The following is a 21504-nucleotide window of genomic DNA, read 5'->3' as shown; positions in this document are numbered from 1 at the left end:
GGGGGACCCAGAATTCTGGCTCCAAGTGTAACGGAACGTGCGGTTTGAAATGTGTACGTGTGGCTTTCTCAGCGGGGCGTGTTTTGAATGTATGCCTACGGAAATAGGTTTTTAATAAACTTATTTAATGGTCCTTTTGGATCCACAACAGCCAACTATTTCACTGGTAAAATCCTAACGCCTCACAACTGATTTTGCTTTAATTTGAAGGAAGCCAGTTATACTTAGCCAGTTTTACTTACAGTTACTGTGACAACATCTACTGAAGTGAGGGAATTTATTACGTTGGGTTAATTACCTTATGGGTACACCATAAATCGGATAATATATTAGATTAACAATACAGATTATAGAATACATACAGGTGACCTCCTGAGTGAAATTAAAAACTCAGGACGTTGAAATTAAAAGCGAGCGACAAACTGAACAGACAGATTTTTGTCACGTAATTTCAAAGTGATCTAATTACTCCAATCTTTTAAGATGGACTTTGACTTTTTTTTTAAAGCTTTTGAAGCGACTCTCTGTCACCAAGGACCCCTTTGGCGGAATAACTGCAGTAATAAACGTGGTGGCGAGTATTACTGGGAGGATATAGTCACTTCTCACTATGTGATGGACAGACTCCGCACTCCGCATGCACATACAGCACTATGCACTGCTGTGTCTTCATTGGGGCTTGAATTGAGAGAATCAGAACAGCCAACAGCATTTCTACAGTGTTTCAGATGCAAATTTTATTCCGCTCTCTCGGCCATTATGCAACCATGCGGAGGCCACAGTTCTACTTGTTTTTATGGCTCGTGTGCTGGATGACGCATTGGGGGAGACATGGCTGCCTTCTTTCACAGTAGAAGTAGTCAGAGAAACGGAGAGCTTTAGACTTTCGAATCGGTAACTGATCAGCACCGAGGCAGTATTTCTGCTAACCCACCTGGTTTCAGTCCTGCTACCTGAAACTCACAGGGTCACTGCTGCCATTTAGTCAAGTCCAAAGATTAAATATGTGGGAGGGCTGCGTACGACAAAAACGCAAAGAGGGATTGTGAATCGTGCTGGCGTTCTGTAACTCGGGACACAAATTATTATTTTTTCACCCGTTTGCATTTCGGCTGGAAAATGGCAAGTGTTTTGACATTAATAAAAACATTTGAGGAAATGGCAGTGTGGTGTAAAAAAAAAGCGCATACATTCTGCCCATTTGGGCACAATTTTACGTTTTCTAGTACAAGCGCGCACTTATTAAGGGATCAACTTCAGATTAACTGTTTTTCTCGTTGCACTAATGTACTTCCTCTGTGACGTCTCACTACATGTGCAGCATCCGACCAATTGAAACGCTCGATATAACTATTCGGCGTCTTATTGGCAAAGAAAACACTGGGCGTAAACAAATAGAGGTGGGGCGTCTATGAGAGTTTACCAATCACTCGCGATATGCAAATTTCGTTTAAAAATTTCCCGGGAAATCTGAGTTTCGCGGGAGGGCCTTTCGCGGGTAAACTGCATCCCCTCATTCATTGTCAGCTTCCTGGAGCCATTTTTTCAGCAGGTCGCGCTTCGTTTCGCGTCTGTTTCTAATCCAAAGCATCTGCCTGCGTCTGCTGTTTATATAAACCCGAACATTAGTACATCGGTTGTTAAGATTCTGATGTATCGTTGTCCATCAGTATTTGTCAAAGAAACGCGGCGGATTAGGAGAAAAAGGGGTTTAAACTAAAGGAGGGACTAAGGACATCGGAGTCCACAAAGATGAGAAGAGGGATCTCATCTGCCCCGGATAAAGTCATAATAACAGGGGTTGGTGGCTCTTCGCTGGACAAAAATGCAGTTTTAACGGCACTTTCCGATCGCCTAACTAGTCTACCCACGGCCACATATAACGTTATCCAGATAATAACCCCACCGCCTTGCATTACACAGACATCCAGTGTCTGCTTGTCCGATCCTTCACCTGGCAGTTTATACACCACTCCGCACGGAGCTACTAACGGATCGGCACAACGACCTGCACTAGGACGTCCTCCGGTAACTTACACACTCTCTCACGCAAACCCAAGCACAAAAGTAGGTATAATTGGCGAATAACCTCGCTACACGCTAGGCTAGCTAACAGCAGTAGCCAGTGACTTGGGCGCATGTTTGGACAAGTCCCCGTTGCCGTAGACCATCTCTGGTTAATGTAGCTCAGTGGTGTGCATAATTAATAGCGTGCCAGACGGTGTTGTCTGTGTAAATGAAGCGGTTCGCGCACTTTCCGTTTAAGTAATAAACCGTTTTGTATGTGGTTACAAGTCCTTGATTGCATGGGGCATGAGGACCGTATCAGTTTTGCATTACCCATATATGGGGTCACACCCGTATGAAAAAGGTCAATTGGCAGAGAGGGCTAAGTTCTACAGCTTTCTTGTTTGTTTACATTGATTATTCTTACTGAAAGCACTCGTTCACGATATATTCACGTCTGCAAAGGGTTGTTAGGGTTGTCGATGCTTTGCGTTTTGCATTGTGCATGTGAAACTCAAGGCCTTGGTTCGTGTTTTTGGAGTGATGGGGGAAGGGAATAGCTTCGTTGGGTTTCACTATTGAGTTGAGCAATAGATTTGCTTTCCAAGGCAGCGTAATCTTCTTAAAGCATTTGTTTTTTTTCACCCAGTAGTCTCCGTGTCTTGCCGCCTGCAAGTTTTAGGCTACATTTCTTTTAATAAACAAACGTGCAAATGAGCACGTTTGCATTAAATTTGAGATGTTGGTTGATAACGCCAAGAAGTACGTTCGCAATTTGCTGACCTCAGTGGGTTCCGTTTCTCAAAAGTGTTAGAGTTGGGTCTTCGATTCGACTGTGTTTGCGCATCAAACGTGTTCACATATCTCAGCTCGAGTTTGACGCTGTTATACAAGCGCTGTCACACCCTGGCAGAAATGGTTTAGAAACCTTCTGAAGAGTTTGCATATCCCGTCGTGTGTTATTTATTTGTTTCTCATCGGAAGCGCGGGCATTGCGCATTTAAGAGGGTGCAAAGTGAAGCTGGTTTTTTTTTTTTTACACTTTCGACACGAAAAGTCATTGCGGTTGTTTCGCTAGATATTAAATTGCCCCAGATACATGGCTCTGCTACTGGCCTGTCTTTGCAAACTGTTTATAAGAAAAAAGTTCAAAACGTCAGATATGCTCGTGCTCCAAAAACCACAGCCATGGTCTTGCAGCCATGCGTGATACTGTTTACAAAATGGATCAAACACAACTCCCTTATGTTGTATCGATGAGTGAAGGAACCCAGGGATAACATTACTTTTTATTGTTAGAATTTGAAGGTGTGACTGTTTTACTCTTTTCTATGCAAATATTGCAAACGTTTTCTTTTTTCTAAACAAATGCTAAGACACAGTACAAAACTGATAAGCAATTCTTCCTCCACCTGGTAATACTACTTTGCTGATTTAAAGCAAATATCTTCAAATTCTGAGGTCCCCTTTAGTGTCACCAGCAGGTGTTTTAAATCAGGCAACAAAGCTAGTACTTTGGTCTGCCACTGTGTTTAAACAATCTGTATCAGTCTCAGTGGGTATTGTGATGGTGCTGCCAGGGAATTCCCACTACATAGAGTGTGAATGAGAAGTCTGGGTCTCTTGTCTGCCCCCTTCTTTGCAAATGGTGTGCAGTATTCCAGAGCCAGATACAAAAACAGCATGTCCTAAAATGGCTGTCCATTCTTAACTTGCTGCCTTACACTGGAAGGGAAGGCTGCTTTCTGGTTATGAACACCGAAGAACAGTCTTTGTAATACAGCCCACATATCAAAAAAAAGTAATAGTGTTGTTCTTGTTGTGAAGAGTGTGTGTGTAAGGTGTGAATGGTTCGAAGGTATGTTCCAGTACGTGGCAGGTCTGTGTGGCAGGCAGTTCATTTAGGGTTCCCAGTGCCATCGGGTGTGTCTCTTAATACTTTGAACCAAAAATGAAAAACTACTTGTTTGATAGATGGTCAGGCAGGTTTTTCTTCGGTTCATTCAGCCTAAGTGACATTGTAGCGCTATCTGGCTTTTATTTATTTATTTTTTTTAAGCTGTGGTAAAATTAAGTCGTGTGCCCCATAAGATACAGGGACTTATCTAATTCTATCACTTTATTTTTTTTTCTTCCTTAAATTCTTTTATTTCAACGCTTGGTTTCAGTGTGATGCATCTACGTTGGAGGTTTTGGCTCCGTTTTTGTCTGAGAGAGCCAGAGAACGATGTTTTCTTTACCTGTTCCGTCAGGTCCGCGTGCCGGGTTATGAAATGGCACACCTTAGTCAACTGACCATAGAGCCTTTGCTCAACCGGAGTGATCTGGAACTGGAAATGTTAGGGTTAATAGAAAATAATCAGGACCAGGGAACCGGTAGAAACGCGTTCGGAAAGACCGGTTCAGGCTAACTTCTTCCAGTTCCCGTCGGCACTCGATACCCACAGAATTGATTGAACTCATCTGTTGATCGCTGACTCTGGACTTCAACCACGTGTGCTTTGGCGCGAACAGGCCTGTGGGGTGTTTCCACTGAGCCACTGGGCAGGTGGTATTGATTCGGCTGCACGGTTTTATCCCTGTACTTTCAATTGGCCTAATTGGTTATTGCCTTATTGCATTACCAGTTGTTTGTGCAACACTGATGTTTTCCTGACTTTTCCCGCTGACACTGGATCCCCCTGTAAAGGAAGAATAAGGGACAGATGACGGGAGACGATGTGTTTGATGGTCCAGATATTGTCTGGCAGAAGGTAAGCTTTCCGTAGGTTGAGTCGGGCATGATGACCGGAGGAGGGTGGGCCCCTCCTCCTGGGTCTTGTGGTTAGAATCTTAGCCATATCTGGCCCAGGCTGAGAATTCTCTCCCACGTCCTCCTATTATAGATCAAGGGTTATTTTCTTCCTTTGCCACTCATACCTTTGGCTTTCTTCTCACAGGGGTTCCTCAGCAGGGCCGCTGCGGTATATAAATTTCCTTACCGCGGTATTCGAAGAATGCCACCTTTGTGGTTTGCGGTAATACCTCAGCCAAACCGCTCTGTGTTTATTTGTTCATTCATTTGACTCGACTTGTCCTGGGTTACACTTCCATTGCAGCGAACTACGCTTCGCTCTCGTTCAGGTCGTATGGGAGCGAAATTCACTCTGATTGGGCGAGATCGGAGCGAATCTGGCGAGCGAAACTGAGGTGGCGAATCCCCAACTTCATGCAGATGAAAACCATGCGAGAACAAATCAGTTCACAATGTGACGTTTCCAAGGGAGGCGGGAGTAACAAAAAAAAAGTCTGACCGAGATGGTGGAGGCTAAAGGCTACATGTAGCATGAAAACATGTATGTGATTACAAGATGTATGGGCAACCATTTGTGTTTACATTAACGCAGGTTGTTTGCACGTCACATGAACTTAGTCAGGGCCAGAGCAGTAGAAAAAAATTCTGGATGTTTCTGGTAGGGGCAAGTAGACCACTGTAGAGTTTTATTTAAGCACTCGATGTTGATGTTGAAACTGTTGAGCTGAAAGGAATTAAAAATAAACTCAGAAAGACTTTCTGTATGGCATGTCTGTCTTGTCTGTTAATGTTGCCATGATGTGCAGTCATGTGGATTCATTGCTATCACTAGCGAAATGTCTACCTATAGTTACATGCTACACGTCATATTCACATTTCTGTGAATGCAATATTTACATGTAATTAATAAACATGGGTATAGACTGGGGTTGAATGCTAAACATTGAATGTTTACCTCCATGACATTATTTGTTGACAGTTGCAGTTGCTCACTAGTTTTCCATACCAGACTCGCAAACCGCCCCTCCTCAGTGTCAGTCCTCTCGATTGATTTGATTGGTCAGTCGACCAGAAGGTTACAGTGACGGGATGCGCTTGCTAAATGTTGTGTGTATGCTCAGTGCTGAGGTCTTGGCATTTTAGAATTGTTTTTTTTTTGTTCTCGTGCGGAGAGATTTAAAAAAACAAAAAGTGTGTGCAACGGACGTGATCCTTTTCAGAACTGATGGGGGGGAAAAAAGTGAGTTTTTGAAAATATCCAGATACCTGTAGACAAGGCTACAGACCAAGCTAAAGGCTACACGAGGATGGCAGCGCACTCAGATAGGGGGGGAAAAAAGCTGTTATGAACACCGCGGTACACATCCTAATACCGCGGTATTGGCAGCGATAACATTGTCCATTGTCCAAAGAATTACAGAAAGGAAATTGAGAATTATCTTGATGCAAGACTACAGCAAAACTGACTCTTCACCTTGGGCTTCAGGACTAAGTTGAGAGACGTTGTTGGAGGGGCTGGTGTGTATATTATATTTCTGATCTCTCTCTCTCGCTCTCTCTCTCGCTCTCTCTCTCTCGCGCTCTCTCTAGGCTAAGAGAAGGCTTGCACTAGATGACGCAGATCACCTATACACCACTGATGGAGTGAAAGCCCCCAAGAGCCAAACTGGGGGTCCCCTGGCTGAGCTGAAGGATCTTAAAAGTAAGAGTTCCACATTTGGCGGCAGAAGCGCCTGGCCCGCAATCTTCAAATACCCAAACTGGCGTTTTGTAATGTTATCTTTTAAAAAAACGTCCGTCTGTCTTTGCATTCCTTGTGTGTACAAGCTCATTTGCTATAATGTTTTTTTTTTTTTTTAAACAAATTTACATGGTGAAAGAAAAGTTCTCTGCTGATGTTAACATGCTTGTATGATTATGCAGTAATTGTGTCGTGGCCTTGTGATGCCCAGTGGAGTCTGCTTGAAACCTTCTGCCTTAGTGAACATCATCTCATCTTTTTTTAAAGTTATGAATTTCTCGCCCTCCACGCAGCTCCTAAATCTCCGTCGGAGAAGACCCGTTATGACACCTCGCTGGGTCTCCTCACGAAGAAGTTCGTCCAGCTGCTGGGCCAGTCGTCGGACGGCGTGGTGGACTTGAACCGGGCCGCCGAGGTCCTGAAGGTCCAGAAGAGGCGTCTCTATGACATCACCAACGTTCTGGAGGGCGTCCATCTCATCAAGAAGAAATCCAAAAATAACATCCAGTGGATGTATGTGCTCGTGTTTCAGTCCACACGGGTTTAACAAATTCTTCCTTTTGTCCAGAAAAAAACAAAACAAAAAACCCCCAGAAAAAATGTTCTTGCAGGAAGTTGCTGCCCACACAGTTTCATATCTGATAGTTTTATAGTAATGTTCTCTCTTTTTTCTGTGTATCTATTTTTTATTGTCTGGTTCTCACGGTTTATAACTTCCTGAAATATGAATTTGAGCTATTTTTTAAGTTCACACACTGCTTGGTGAGGTTTGACTGCAGGAAAAAAAAAAAAAAAAAAAAGTACACTGTCGTCTGTTATGATACCCAATCATAAAACCGCGCTAGTAGCTATACAGTAATATATAGTTGGTGGTGTGTGTTATAGAGAAACTGTGGCTTGTTTATGTGCCTCAGTAGGATACACTTCCACCCGGCAACAGTAAAGTCCAAAAAGGTCACATGATGTACCCCTGTTGCCAAGCAGTTTTCAAACATTACACTTAAGTACACAGGAAGCTGTCCTGTCACATATGTGCATTTTGCATACGTGTTTGCGAGTTTGTGGTAACACTTGTTGCAGAGGAACTGGCATTACTTTGCCAGAAGAGGTAACCACAGGAAAAAAAAAAAAAAATGAGATGGTAATCTAGAGTACCTATCTCTTCACCCTTAACGAGAAGGAAATCACACTCGGCTCTCAAATTCACGACCAATTGTCTTTCTTTCTTTTTTTTTGGGTGCGGTGCGGTGGGGGTGGGGTGGTAGTCTCTACTGACATGAGGAGGTTCATGCTACCATTTATTGCAAGCTACTGATAAAGCAAATGATCTCAGCGCGCCTCCCTGATTATTGAAGATCGGTTTATGCTCATGGCTCATTAATTAAGCATAAACAATAGCCACAGACACTCTCGCATGGGTAATTCACTTCAGCTCATCAAAACCTCAGGCACTGTGTGTGTCCCTGTGAGAGATTTTTGGGGCTTTGTGATAGTTTTTCAAGTGCGTTGTGAAGATGATACTCACTTGCCCAATTAAGCACTAATTGTCTGATGAAGTCAGATGGCTTTGGGTCTTTTCAGCCGTCGTTAGGCGCTGACAGCCTGTAGGAGCATACGGACCAGGATAATTAAACCACAAGCCCAAATCTGCCAAAGTCATGTGCCGCGTCTATGTTCCGTGAAAAACTAAATCAGATCGCTTACTGAACAAGTAACAGAAAATACCAGGGCCATTCTGAGCATGCTTTTTTTTTTTTTTTTTTTTTAAATATCAATTTTGTATCTACTATCACGATACCTCCCAAAAATGAGGGGGACTTGTTCTAAAGGCTAACCATTTCTCCCCCTTTCCCCCTCCCCCCTCTCTCCCTCCCTCCCTCTCTCCTCGGTGCCCACGCAGGGGCTGTAACCTGTCGGAGGCGGGAGGCACGCTGAATCAGAGGCAGAGCCTGAGCAGTGAGGTGGCCCAGCTGGTCCAGGAGGAGCGCAGACTGGACGAGTTGATCCAGAGCTGCAGCCAGGACGTCAAGCAGATGACAGAGTCCTCGCACTATCAGAAATATCCTTTCACTGTCCTCTAGGCTGAGGAAGCAAGCTGATGGCAGAAAACATGGATTAGACACAAGTAGATTATTATGTTAATGTCTCTTAATAGACCATGTTGTATCCCCCCCCCCCCAAAATGGTGCCTGATTAATGTGGGTTATATGATGCTGGACAAGGACATGTCATTAGGGCTTAAGTGACAAATGTGATTAAACATATTTTTAATGACAAACTACTGTTTTCGGCTCCGATATCAATTACACGCCCATAGAACAGCTAACAAGGCTCTGTCCTTGCTGGATTTTGTAATACCTGTAGTATATATATAATGTGAGCTAAGTCAGGAGGGAAAGACCCGTTTGCCATCGGTGCAGTTTGCCTCTTTAACCAGCCTCACGCTCGCCTACGTGACGTATCAGGACATCCGGAGGCTGCGCAGTCTCCGAGACCAGACCGTCATCGTGGTCAAAGCCCCGTCGGAGACTAAACTGGAGGTTCCAGACCCACAGGAGGCAAGTCTCCGTCAGGACACTTTTCTCCTGTTCATCATCATGGAGTTACCTCACAAATCAACCATATTTATAATTACAGGGCATTAACTTTAAAATGGATTAATTCATTAAGGTAATTAATTAATGAATCCATTGTCAAGTTAATGCGCTGTAATTAAACACAGTCATACCTCTGCGTTTGATAGTGGTGGCAAGTACATTTAATCCATTAGCTGTGTGACATGAGCCTTAACCCTTTACGCGAGATTGTGCATTTTTCATTTCAGGGCTTACAGGTGCATCTGACCAGTGCCAAGGGGCCCATAGATGTGTTTCTGTGTCCGGACGAGAACACGCCCGACAGCCCGGTGAAGAACTCCGCCCTCAGCCTGGGTGGAAGCTCCACACCCTTCATGAAGGTCTTAGAAGGTAAGTGGTTTTGTGACACAGTGATTTCAGACATAGAAAAGGTTATTCTCACATCAGCATTACGCAACTGCCAGGACCTTTCTATGAGCTGCGAATGCTTCATTATCAGTACATTATCCTCTCCTAACATGATCATCGATGAGTATGCAATAGAATTCTGCTTTTCATCGGTTCATGTTGGATCAGTATGGTATCAGATGCATCCATTAACAGCTGTGTAAACACAAGACTGGCCTCAAAAGCTGTATTAATTAATTGGGTGTTTTAAAAAACCCAGTTATGGCTGACAGTTGTTGTGAACTTGATCGTTACCTGTCTTATGAATGGTGGTTAATATTACCCAGAGAGAGTCGTCTGCCTGGAATTTTACTCCTTTTCTAACGTTCTCTAACGTTTCCCCCCTCCCCTTTTCTTTTTCTCTCTCTCTCTCTCTCTGTCTTACTCTCTCTCAGATAGCGTTCGGTCCGGCCCGGCCGTGACGGTGACCAATCTCTCCCCGATCACCTCTCCGTACACCAGCCTCCTGCAGCAGACGGAGGACCAGATCCCCACCATCGACGCGCCCTTCGTCAACCTGGGCTCGCCCCTGCTCAGCGAAGACTACCTGATGAGCCTGGGTGAAGAGGAAGGCATTACTGACCTCTTTGACACCTACGACCTCGACAAGCTCCCCCTGGACGACGCGGACCCCCTGTGGTCCGCCTCCTGCGGGACGGACCGGGCGGGGAGCGGCTTGACGGACTCCCTCTTGGAACGCGTTTAGCCCGGCGAAGCCCGGAGCGTCGATTCGTGTCTGTGTTCGTAAACGGGGTCCGCTAGGTTGCTCCTCTGTGCCATTCTGTAGGGAATTTCACTGCTCTTGTCTTTAATTTTTTTTTTTTTTTCTCTCTTTACCCAAACGCGAGAGAGCTGGCTTTTCAGACATGGACAGACGTTTGGAGTGCAGCAGCCTGGTCTCCTCGTGGAGGATTGGAATCCTAGTAAAGATTGTGTTTTATATTTTGCGACCTTTTTTTGTTTGTTTGTTTGTTTGTTTGTTTTGTTGTTGTTTTTGTTTTGAGTGAGATGGTACCATGCAGTAATGGGTTATTACACCACGGTGTAAACGCTAAGGGACAGACATACTAAAGCTCTTAGCCCAGGTCAGACCGCTTTTTTTTTTGTTTGTTTTTTTTTTATGCTTATGCTAAGGCAGTAATTTGACACTTGATTGCTCAAGGGAAGTTCTGCACCAATCACTGCCCCTGATATTAGTTTTTTTGCACAGCCTAAAGACTTAAGCATGAGCTTAAAGCTGTAGTAGGTAAGGCGTGTCCGTGTGTGTGTGTCTGTGTGTATCTGTGTGTCTGTGTGTGTGTGTCTGTGTGTGTGTGTGCTTGTAGGTAATTAATGCGCACTGACACTCCAACCCACAGGAGTTGGACCTCTCACCTTTGGGTGCTGTCTCTCATGTGAAAGGATGAAAAAAGAAAAAGGAAAATAAAGAGCTTTCCCTTTGTCCAGATCTCTGAACAGAATGATCATGTTAGACGCTTCTCTGTAAAGACACTGCAGTTTCCAGATCTCTGAACAGAACGATCATGTTAGACGTTTCTCTGTAAAGACACTGCAGTTTCCAGATCTCTGAACAGAACGATCATGTTAGACGTTTCTCTGTAAAGACACTGCAGTTTCCAGATCTCTGAACAGAACGATCATGTTAGATGCTTCTCTGTAAAGACACTGCAGTTTCCAGATCTCTGAACAGAATGATCATGTTAGATGTTTCTCTGTAAAGACACTGCAGTTTCCAGATCTCTGAACAGAACGATCATGTTAGATGCTTCTCTGTAAAGACACTGCAGTTTCCAGATCTCTGAACAGAACGATCATGTTAGATGTTTCTCACCGCAGTGTCCAGATCTCTGAGCAGACTGATCATGTTAGCTGTTTCTCTGTGAACACACCGCAGTGTCCAGCCACACTGGACTTTCAGAGAAGATGACTTTTTATCCTGATTGCAGTGCTGTGCTCTTGGGCCGTCGTTCCTCCTCAGTCCCAGCCCAGTGTCTCTCCAGTCTTCTCTCCGGAGTCTGAGCGCGTCTCCTGAACGTTTTATCAACGTTTTTCTCCCTGTTTGCTCCTTTGACCCTCATGCACCAAAGGACAAATGGACAGTAAGAACAAAACGATGGATTCCTTGAGTCCCCAGTATAGGAGATGCAACTCCTACGGATAGGAACACAGCCAAACTCGATCGACATCTTTCAGTCAGACTCTTCAAGTGCACATTAAATCTCCTCTTTGTCTTTTTTTTTTTTTTTCCCTCCCCCTCCATATGAATATGCAAAACAATTGTTCTGCGTGACAAACGGACTCAGGAGAAGAAAGTTTCGAATGGAAGGAATATGAGAGGAAGGGATATGTTGACTTTTTTTTGTTTTTCTTTTTGGTGTGTGCAAGGTGAATGCAGACTAAATCCAAAGCAGTCATTCTGTAGCACGTCAGAGGACGCGGTGCAGACGCGGTTCTGTAGCTCGTCAGAGGACGCGGTGCAGATGCGGTTCTGTAGCTCGTCAGAGGACGCGGTGCAGACGCGGTTCTGTAGCACGTCGGAGGACGCGGTGCAGACGCGGTTGAGCGCTGTGTTGCGAGCTTGGCATCGTCCTATTCGGGTGTCTTTTTTTTTTTTTTCCCGCTTTGCTGGATTACCTCTGCTTCGAGAAGCCATTTTGTAAATGATCTAAAGGGTACGGTTTTGTATACGTGACTTTATATACAGGTACTGTAGACTACCTCTGGACTTGGATATATTTAAGGGTTTGACCCCCCCCCCCCAAAAAAAGGAGAAAATTAACGGTTGGTAATCGTTCTTGGAAGAATCTTTGTGGAAGGTTCTGGAAAGCACCCACACTTTCCCAAGTTTGCGCTTATCTCAACATTTCAGCAAAAACTTTTGAGAAACTTGGTATTTTGAGAAACTTGGTTTGTCCCCAAGTATTTGGAGATGAAAAAAACCCACTGCTGTGATGCAGTTAATCAGCTGTACTGAATATTTTTAATCAGGACGTTGTCATAGTGCAAAAAAAGAAAAGAAAATCCTAACAGCATCACAGTGGTCTTGCTGGACGTGCTGACACAGAAACATCGGAGGCTTTCTTGAAGTCAAGGAAGTTAATCTAAGTGCATGTGTGTTCAAACCTGAATGAATGTTGTGTGAATGCTTGTAGTGAAAGCATTTGAATATCATGATATTGTAAGCCATGGTTTCACCCTTGTTGTCACTCTAGAAGTTGTGCCTTTCGTTACGTTTTCCCTCTCTCTGCTGGCTATGCAGTTTTAAATCAGCAGGGCTGTTATTCTACTCGTGAAGGTAAATTTCAGTTCTTAATCTCCTTTAAAAAAAATAAATGGGGGGGAAAAAAATGACCACTTGATTACTGCAGGAGACCTTAATGGAAACTAGAATGAGAGAGACTTCACAAGCGGTGCTTCACCCAAAATGCTGCTGTTACCATGGAGATGATTATTGTTTGGGTTATGCTTAAGCCAACGCATGCTTTCAGCCTCAGAGTCGTCAACCTTCGATGATGGTGTCGCTACGCTCATTTTTTTTTTTCCCCCCCCCCCCGTTCTGAGGTATTTGGGTAACTTTTTTTTTTAAATTCACTTTTCATCTCGTATGGTGTAGACGCTTTCATTCTGCGTTTCAACATCAGGAAGGAACACTTTGTACTGTTAGTCCATTGTCACGTGAAAAAGGTCCACTCTCAGAGCACGCGGAGAGAAGAGCGACAGGCAGTGGTTTGACTGTGTGGCTGTGAGAATAGCTGTACGGTTATGTCTGTTTTGCTTGGTTAAGGAAAGTTCTGTGCTTGTGTTTGTTTTTTTTTTAACCACACCAGCTGCTCTCCCTGAAAATGCACTGCTGTTCCTCTCTGAACAAGTCAACGTTCATCAGATGCTGAACTAATGTAGTGTTTAGCTCTATGAGATTATATTAGTCATTAATTAGATATGAACATTGCTTGTATGGGGATGCCAGTAATGAAGTGCTTTTTTTAGTCATTACTCCTTGTCACACACACACACACACACACACGCCTCCACCCCCCCCAACCCCCAAAATTATTATTTTTTTTATTAGCTATATGTATGTATTTATGAACTGATATGTAAGGTATATTGGTTTCAGGCTCTGAGGAGTTTAATTCGAGTTCTCATCACTGGGAATCTGATTGGATATTTGACTATAATGACAGTATAGTTGACCAATTAGGCTGTGAGTTTTTGTCTCATTTAACTCACAGCTCTGAACAACAGTGTGCTTTGGCTCCTTCACGTCTCCCTCACCTGTTTTTAACTGTCGTCTCAATTTCTGTTCGCTGCTTCTCGTCTGTTTTAATGGCCAATGTGCGATTTGAAGTTTCTAGTTTTAAGACACACAACAGATCCGTCATCCCTGCAGTAATGTCATTCTGGCGTAGTGTCTCTGCATATGCTACCCTCTGTTAAGATGTGACGTCAATTCCTTAAATCTAAGCTGTCTGTTAACTTGTGATGTCATTTCCTTTGAACTAAACTGTCTGTTAACATGTGACATCATTTCCTTCAACCTGAGCTGGCTGATCCATGTCCATGTCCTGAAGGACCCTGACCCAGTCTGGATCTGTTCAGACCTTTCTTTGGACTTTGAATGATACTGAATGAAAATGTGTTTTTTAGAGCAAGAACAATCCACTTCCATCGTAAGGGGTATCAGGGTGTTTTTTTTTTTGTTGTTGTTTTTTCCGTTTTCTTTTCGCCCTCTCTATTCTGCCTATTCTGCTTTCCGGAAGCTTCCCTGTTGCGGTGTGCAGTGTCGGTGTGTGAAGGTACTGGATTCGCGTCATTTCAGGGGTTTTTGTTTTTAACTCTGCAACAGGAATCTAGGTGTTCCCTGACTCCGCTTATGAACATGAATGAAATAATCAAAATAGACTTATAAATATTTACAGACGTCTTCAATTATATTGCCCTCAGTATTTATTTAACAATAAAATGTGTAAGGTAAAAATATAACTTTATTTAATTTACTCATGATGAAATTTCATCTGTCTTTTTTTTTTTTCTCCTCCAATGGCAACTTCACAATATTACTTCCATAATGCAAGTAGATATATATATTTTTTTCTCCACAATGTAGAATAATGTGTTTGTACAGATTTTGTGCTAATATGTATTTACAAGCTCCTGTAGTCACACACACAAAAAATATTAATATTAAACAAAAATATCTATCTACATATTACTCTCATTTTGATACATGAGCATGTATGTGAGTGTTGTGAATGTCTGAATGTGGGTTTTTTTTTTTGTTTGTTTTTTTTGGTGCTGTGTGTTTTAAAGTAATTTAGCTTTGTATTAATGGTGTGTTAGGTGAGAGCTTTGATAAAACAAAAAGAATAAATGAAATAAATTGTACATTTATCTGTTATTGAGATTCTTTTTCTTTCTTCTTTTTTTTAATTTTATTATTATTATTATTATTATTTTTATTTTATTTTTTTGGTGCGCTGTTGTGAGTGAGTTGTTTCTATTCTGAAAGTTTGGGAACTGACCGAAACTTGAATAAAAGCAATAAACTTGTGAGGTGACTATACTTCTTAAACATTCTTTTCTTTATTTATTTATTTATTTATTTATTTATTTATTTATTTATTGAGCTTGATTCCCGCGCCGTGAACTGTGCCTACACACGCAGGAATACAGCATTTCAAAGAGTCTCAACAATATGCTCACACAACGGAATGAACTTAAAGCTGTCAAGAAATTTATCGTAGTTTTTTTTTTTTTTTTTTTAAAGGATACATGCAGCATAAACAGGCTACATTTTGAGGACGTCATGGTGTTGATTAAAAAAAACAAACAAACCGAAAACTAATAATAAAAATAAAAACGGTGGCAGAAACATTTTCTATGAACGCCGTTACAATAAGGTTTGTCCTTTTCCATGTGCCGTATGATCGCGAGGTCAGAGGCAAATTTCAATATGGTGGACTGTTAGCAAAACAACACCAGCAGACAAGAAGAAGGATCCAGTTGTTTAGTCTTACAACAACATTTTATTTATTTTCAACACTTTTTGACATAACTACACATCATCCTTCACAGGTAAGTCGTCCGTTTGCCAAATGTGCGAGGTTACAGCCTTTTTACAGCAAACACGTGGGTTCTGGCGGGCCATCAGATCACTCTTGCGTGCGCAGTAACTTTAAGTCTTACAGTTCTTTTTAATATATTTTTGCAAGGTTGGCATTTCAGGTTATTGTCATTGGTTCGACGTTTAGCACACCTTTATAAACATTTAGTCTCGCAACATCAAACATACATATCTCAAAGAGTCAAAAGAAAAAAAAAATCATCACATGGTTAGAGTTTGTCAATCAGTATATTTAAGAAAAATGACGACTATGATTATAATGTTGGCCCGGATCTGTACGACGTACAACATATCATGCAGTGCGTTTTGCAGTTTTATTTATAGTGCGCTTTCCACGAACTCGTTATAAATCTGTTATTAACAGTCGTATGGTGCGATTAACCTGTCTCTCTCTCTCTCTCAATGTGTGTGTGTGTGTGTGTGCTGGCTGTAGACCATGCCGTCCGCGTGCGATTCTTTGATAGATGATATTGAGGATATGGTGTCCACGCATGACGCCACTCCGCACGAGCGACAGTTCGCCAAGAAGAACGTCGTTCCCCGGGCTCGGCGACGAAAACAGCAGCAAACCACAGAGGAGCTGCAAGCGGACAGGTACGATAATATCGTTGCTTCAAGGAACGAGTACCTTCACGAGATCTGTGCAGCTTGCCAAACGATCTGTGCTTCAGCTGTTTACCCGTTATTTGGCCTCTCTGAGATGCTGTACCACTGTGAATGTGTACGAACCCAATTATGTACCTACATACAACCAAAGGAATGAAGACTGGCTACATCTCTCCTTACAGACAACTGTGTTTCTGTTAAGAGTGAAGGAGCACCGGAGATAGTTCTGAAGTTATTTTAGCTTTGTTTCACCCAACAGATGAATGTTACTCACAGTTAAAGGACAGACATGTTGGGGGTATTTCACAACTGTACTTCTCAGTTAGCCACATAAACTAAGCCAAAAGTCAAGACATTCAGATTGTAGTTGAGTTGTGTTCCTATTGGACAGTTATAGCTTTTGGCTCCAGTTGACGGAGCTGACGGAGTTGCCAAACAGAAATCCTGCTCTCTGTGTGGAATGAAATCTGCTGCTCTACATGGGTCCATGGATTGAAGTGGTCTGGTTATGTGAAGTGACATTCAAGAGATGCATGCGTTTTTGGGTTCAAACTGAAGTGCACTACTTGACTCGGATACCTTAGACTGAACATCAGTGTTTACAGCAGGTTCTGTGTTACACGGTCAGACACGGTTAAGTCTCTGAGATTCAGGCTGTAAATTCTGTCACAGCACCTTAATCACCAATATGAGGAAAAAATGGCCAGCTGGGAGAAGAGTCATTCAGACAATTCATTCCTTCACACGTTCAATCACTCTCTCTCTCTCTCTCTCTCTCTCTCTCTCTCTCTCTCTCTCTCTCTGTCTGTCTGTCTGTCTGTCTGTCTCTCTCTCACGTTCGATCACTCTCTCTCTCTGTCTCTCTCTCTCTCTCTGTCTTGAAATTGGAGTTGGAATTTCAGGGATAGATGTTAATGCAGAACAGTGTGAAGACACAGTGTAGTGACCTTGAACATATGGACTTAATAAGCTTTGAATCACACTAATGCTTCACCCCTGAATACTTTTGTTACCATCTTCAGTTTGTACTGAAGTGAGACAGAAACATATTATGGTAGTCAGCACAGAGAAATCAGGTGGCATTTCTCTGCGTGTTTAAGAAATGGTTCGCTACGTTTCAGAACTGTGGCGTTGGTAAAGAATATGTCAGTTTTTTGTTTAATACTGAAAATATGTGCTGATGAGGTAATACTGGAGAAACAGACACGGGGGTTGACTGTAAGATGCTGGAGTGAGGGGCTGAAGTCAGTGGACTCAGTGGAGCCAGTGAATCTTATTTAAGGGCTGGAGGCCAAGGTTCATGTGTGTCAAATTTCTCAGAACTGATCTAAGGTCATTTTTTTTTACCTTTCACGGTTGTAATAAATTAAATAATATGCGCAGAGCTGATCCTACATCAGCACTCTGACTCTGACACTCATTACGCATGTGGCCACAGAAATTACTGTGAGGGTTGTTGTCTTTACTCAGGCAAACAGTACAACTGAACTGAAGGAAAAAAAAACATTTAAATACATTAATGCTTCATGACGACTTTCAGTTTAGGACGTAGTAAGATGTGCGGTGGCTAATTTGGCGTGTTTTTTGGCGCCATCTAGTGGTTGAAGTGCGGAATAGACGCTTTGGTCTCTGACGCTGGTGAAGATAAAACAGCTCGTCACGACTATAACCGACAAATTTCATGACTGTTTCTGTTGCATAACCAAAAGTGTTGCATAAAACACGAATACATGTTCTCAACGGGATATCTTTGATTGAGCTCATTCAGGATGCTGTTAAGTAAGGAGTGCTTCACTGCTCAAAATAGTTTGTAGGGCCAGGATGGTTAAGGTCTTTTTTTCCCAGAAAAAACTCAGGGTTATATAACCTGATGTTGTATAACTGTCTAATTTTTGTGTTGTATAATGTAATGTTTTTTTTTTTTTTTTTACCACTCTCTGTTGCTTCCCTAACTGTTTGCTCTCAGTATTTTATACTGTCCCTATAAAAGCCATTTATGGAATCTGTGTTTCGCCAAGAGAATAAAACTCCAGTTTGATAAGGTCATTATGCTGTGAACAGCTGATGGAAATTTGCATGTGCAAATGAGGTGGTAACTGTTACCAATCACTGCCATCGTGCACGGTGATGTAGATTTAATATGAAAAATGTTCATTTTGCTGAATGGACAGAATGAGGGGTTGGAATTACAGTTGAAAATAGTGCAGCAGGTGCCTTCTAATTTAAAACCAGGCGCGCCCACCTCGTTTTACATGGCAGAAATCTTCCACAAATAAACCACAAATTGATTCCAGCGTTGTTCTCATTAAAACTTGAGTGGAATGCATGATGTTTTACTTTGCGTATGCAAATCCGACTCTTAGTTTACAGCCCAATCGTTTAACCTCACCTGCAAGTTACGCTGTAATGAGCCACACATGCACATGCTCTTTTAAAACTGCCATTTGTTTAGTATTGCCAAGCATAGTACAGAAGCACGCACACACTTGTTACAGTGCAACCAACGTAGCGTAATTAACGCTCTTTCGTGCGTGAGAAGCGTACGGTGGCCCTTGGTGCGGAGACGGGACCTTGCTGGGTGACGCTGTGCCTTGTGCTAAAACCCTTTTCTCTTTTCCACACGCAGCGTGATTCCCGGGACGCAGAAGATCTGGGTGAGGACCTGGGGCTGTTCCCATAACAACTCGGACGGGGAGTACATGGCGGGACAGCTGGCTGCCAGCGGCTACAGCATGACCGGTACGAACGCGCTTTTCTCTTCTCTTCTGTCTCTCGCTCGCCCGTCGCGGGGCGCCCGAGGTCGCGGGGGTCGCGGGGTCGCGTCCTAAAGGAGCCTCTGACTGCGCTGTCAGGAAAGCAGAAGTCTGGCAGCGCCCAGGTCTGCCGCACTGAGCTGACTACAGTGTGATGCCCTTATGTTGACTGGGCGGGGGACACAGCCAAGCTGCTGGGTGGTGGTGGGTTCAAACCTCACGCATGGTTTGGCACTGCCAGTGTGCCCCCTTTCATTATGGCACTTTAACCCAAAACTCTGTGACCTCTGACCTCTGACATGGACGCAGAGATGCTCTTTGAAGGCGCTCTGGCTAAGAGCATCAGCTCCTAGAGCAAAATGTAATTGTATGTCACAGTGAGGTGTAAAATTATGCTGCATGGGAGTATGTGTGTTTTTGTGTGTGTGCGCGTGTATGTGCGCGTGTGAGTGTGCGCGTGTGAGTGTGCATGTGTGTGTAAGTGAGTGTTGTGCAGACTCATGCAGGGATCTGATTGTCCATAGTGACAGGTGGTTGTGTGTGGAGGGTGAACTCACACTCTGAAGAGATGCTTTTTTGGTCTGATGCTTGAAATTCTTCAAGTGAAATATGTTTCATCTCAGAAAATGAGTGAAGTCCATTGTGTCTGTAGGTGTCCTCTGCTTTCACAGACTAAAAGTGTGTTATTTTTGGTGAACACTTCAACCCCCCCGCCCCCCCCATCTCAAGGATCATTTACCACCAGTATAAAAATGGATTAATCTAACAACTTCTGGCAAATTCTGACTTTTTTTTTCAGAAATAACACTAGATGGCGATCTAACCACATATCTGGGGCTTTGTGTGTGTGTGTGATATAACATAAAAAAGCATTTTTTTAATCTAATCAATCATTTATTAAGAGCATTTCATAATCTTCTGAAAGGTAATTCCAAGAGCTGATCCCGGATCAGTTCTCTTACTCTGAGACACCTGAAACCTATGGGCCTTTGTGCCAAAGAAACTGGAGTAAAGAGGGGAAGATTACAAACGGCTGCTCTCTCAGGTCATGTTTATAGTGCTGCTTAAGACCTGCTTTTCTGCTTGACACTTTGACTTTAAAACCCTTTCCCTGTAGTTTGTAAGTCTGTGTGCGTGCGTTCGTGTGTGTGCGTGTGTGTGCGTGTGTGTGTTCGTGTGTGTTCGTGTGTGTGTGAGTTAACAGAAGTTAATGAGCAGCTTGACACACACTCAGACGTCTGTGCTCATGGGGAAACACAGTGGACTCTTTGTCCTGCTCGCCCTCTCTGACCCCAGAGGCCAGGCATCTGCTGCTTATCGCCTTTCTGCACTGAAAAATACAGAGCCTGCGCTAGCCAGCCAGGGGGGGGGGGTGATGTTGCTTGTGTCAGCTTAGGAGGCTAAGACTCGAATGCTTGGCCACAGTGAAGCTAAACTTCCGAACGCAGAGCTTCAACCACAGCCAAACCTTGAGAATCAAACAGCCGGTGCAGTCAGTGAGGAAGAGCTGCATTCGCAAACAACCACAACAAAACGGGCAGAGGAAAGAGAAACCTCAAAAACACGTTGACTCAGCCAGACGCCGAGGATGACAGAAAACCGAGGTGATGTAGCCACTAATCGGGTTATCTCATCTGGCACGAACAGCAAGTTCATCAAAACTCGAAGAAAAAGTCTCACGCTGCCAGATAAATACAAACAATCAGGCCAACAGCAGAAGTAAAGGTTTATGTGTGTGTGTGTGTGTGTGTATTTGTATATATATATTATATATATGTGTGTGTGTATTTGTATATATATATATTATATACACACACACACACACACACACACACACATAAACCTTTACTTCTGCTAAACCTTTACTACATACATACATAGGTTCATAGTCACAACGCATCAGAATGAAACCTTACAGATCAGACCTTTGTGTGTCACTGTGCAGTAGTGACCTGATGCATTTACTGAAGAGCATGTAAACAGGAGGATGGAAAGATGACTATGTCAGAGCGGAGACACACCACTGCTCAGGTGAAGGTGGTTAGGCCACTGTTACAGCTCTGCGTAAAAACACACAACACAGTTAGTGACTCAACAGGCCGTCTGTCTGATAATGCAATTAAAACTCCAGCTCTCTCTCTCTCTCTCTCTCTCTCTGACTCACTCTCTTTCTCTGTCTGTCTCTCTCTCTTTCTCTGTCTGTCTCTCTCTCTCTCTCTCTCTCTCTTTCTCTGACTCTCTCCCTCTCTCTTTCTCCGTCTCTCTCTCTCGCTCTCTCTCTCTCTCTCTCTCTCTCTCTCTCTTCTCTGTCTCTCTCTCTCTCTCTCTCTCTGACCCTCTCTCTCTCTCTCTCTCTCTCTCTCTCTCTGTCTGTCTGTCTGTCTGTCTGTCTGTCTGTCTGTCTGTCTGTCCGTCTCTCTCTCTCTCTCTCTGACTCTCTCTCTCGCTCTCTCTCT

At 43.3% G+C, this 21504-nt stretch overlaps 2 protein-coding genes across 2 annotated transcripts in view; both read left to right on the top strand.

Annotated features, from left to right (window-relative positions):
* Positions 1 to 1752: 1752 nt before the first annotated feature.
* On the top strand, positions 1753 to 10271 carry LOC115819735 (transcription factor E2F3-like). Its single transcript, XM_030783236.1, has 7 exons — positions 1753 to 2028; positions 6392 to 6503; positions 6836 to 7055; positions 8443 to 8601; positions 8986 to 9100; positions 9367 to 9508; positions 9961 to 10271. The coding sequence occupies exons 1-7, from the start codon at positions 1753 to 1755 to the stop codon at positions 10269 to 10271; spliced, it is 1335 nt and encodes a 444-aa protein (XP_030639096.1).
* Positions 10272 to 15573: 5302 nt separating this feature from the next.
* cdkal1 (CDK5 regulatory subunit associated protein 1-like 1) overlaps positions 15574 to 21504 on the top strand; it is a 336749-nt gene continuing 330818 nt past the window's right edge. The window contains exons 1-3 of the mRNA XM_030781973.1: positions 15574 to 15640; positions 16123 to 16283; positions 18922 to 19034. Coding sequence (XP_030637833.1) covers positions 16126 to 16283; positions 18922 to 19034 — 271 coding nt within the window. The 5' untranslated portion in view covers positions 15574 to 15640; positions 16123 to 16125. The remainder of the gene's footprint in view (positions 15641 to 16122; positions 16284 to 18921; positions 19035 to 21504) is intronic.

The sequence above is a fragment of the Chanos chanos genome, chromosome 8 (assembly GCF_902362185.1).
Source record: "Chanos chanos chromosome 8, fChaCha1.1, whole genome shotgun sequence".
Lineage (NCBI taxonomy): Eukaryota > Metazoa > Chordata > Actinopteri > Gonorynchiformes > Chanidae > Chanos > Chanos chanos.
This window is presented reverse-complemented; position numbering and strand designations above follow the sequence as displayed.

Coding starts and splice junctions, on each gene's coding strand:
- LOC115819735 (XM_030783236.1), top strand. CDS start 1,753: ATGAGAAGAGGGATCTCATCTGCCCCGGATAAAGTCATAATAACAGGG. Junction 8,602..8,985: donor GAGTCCTCGCACTATCAGAA/ATATCCTTTCAC, acceptor AACCAGCCTCAC/GCTCGCCTACGTGACGTATC. Junction 9,509..9,960: donor CTTCATGAAGGTCTTAGAAG/GTAAGTGGTTTT, acceptor ACTCTCTCTCAG/ATAGCGTTCGGTCCGGCCCG.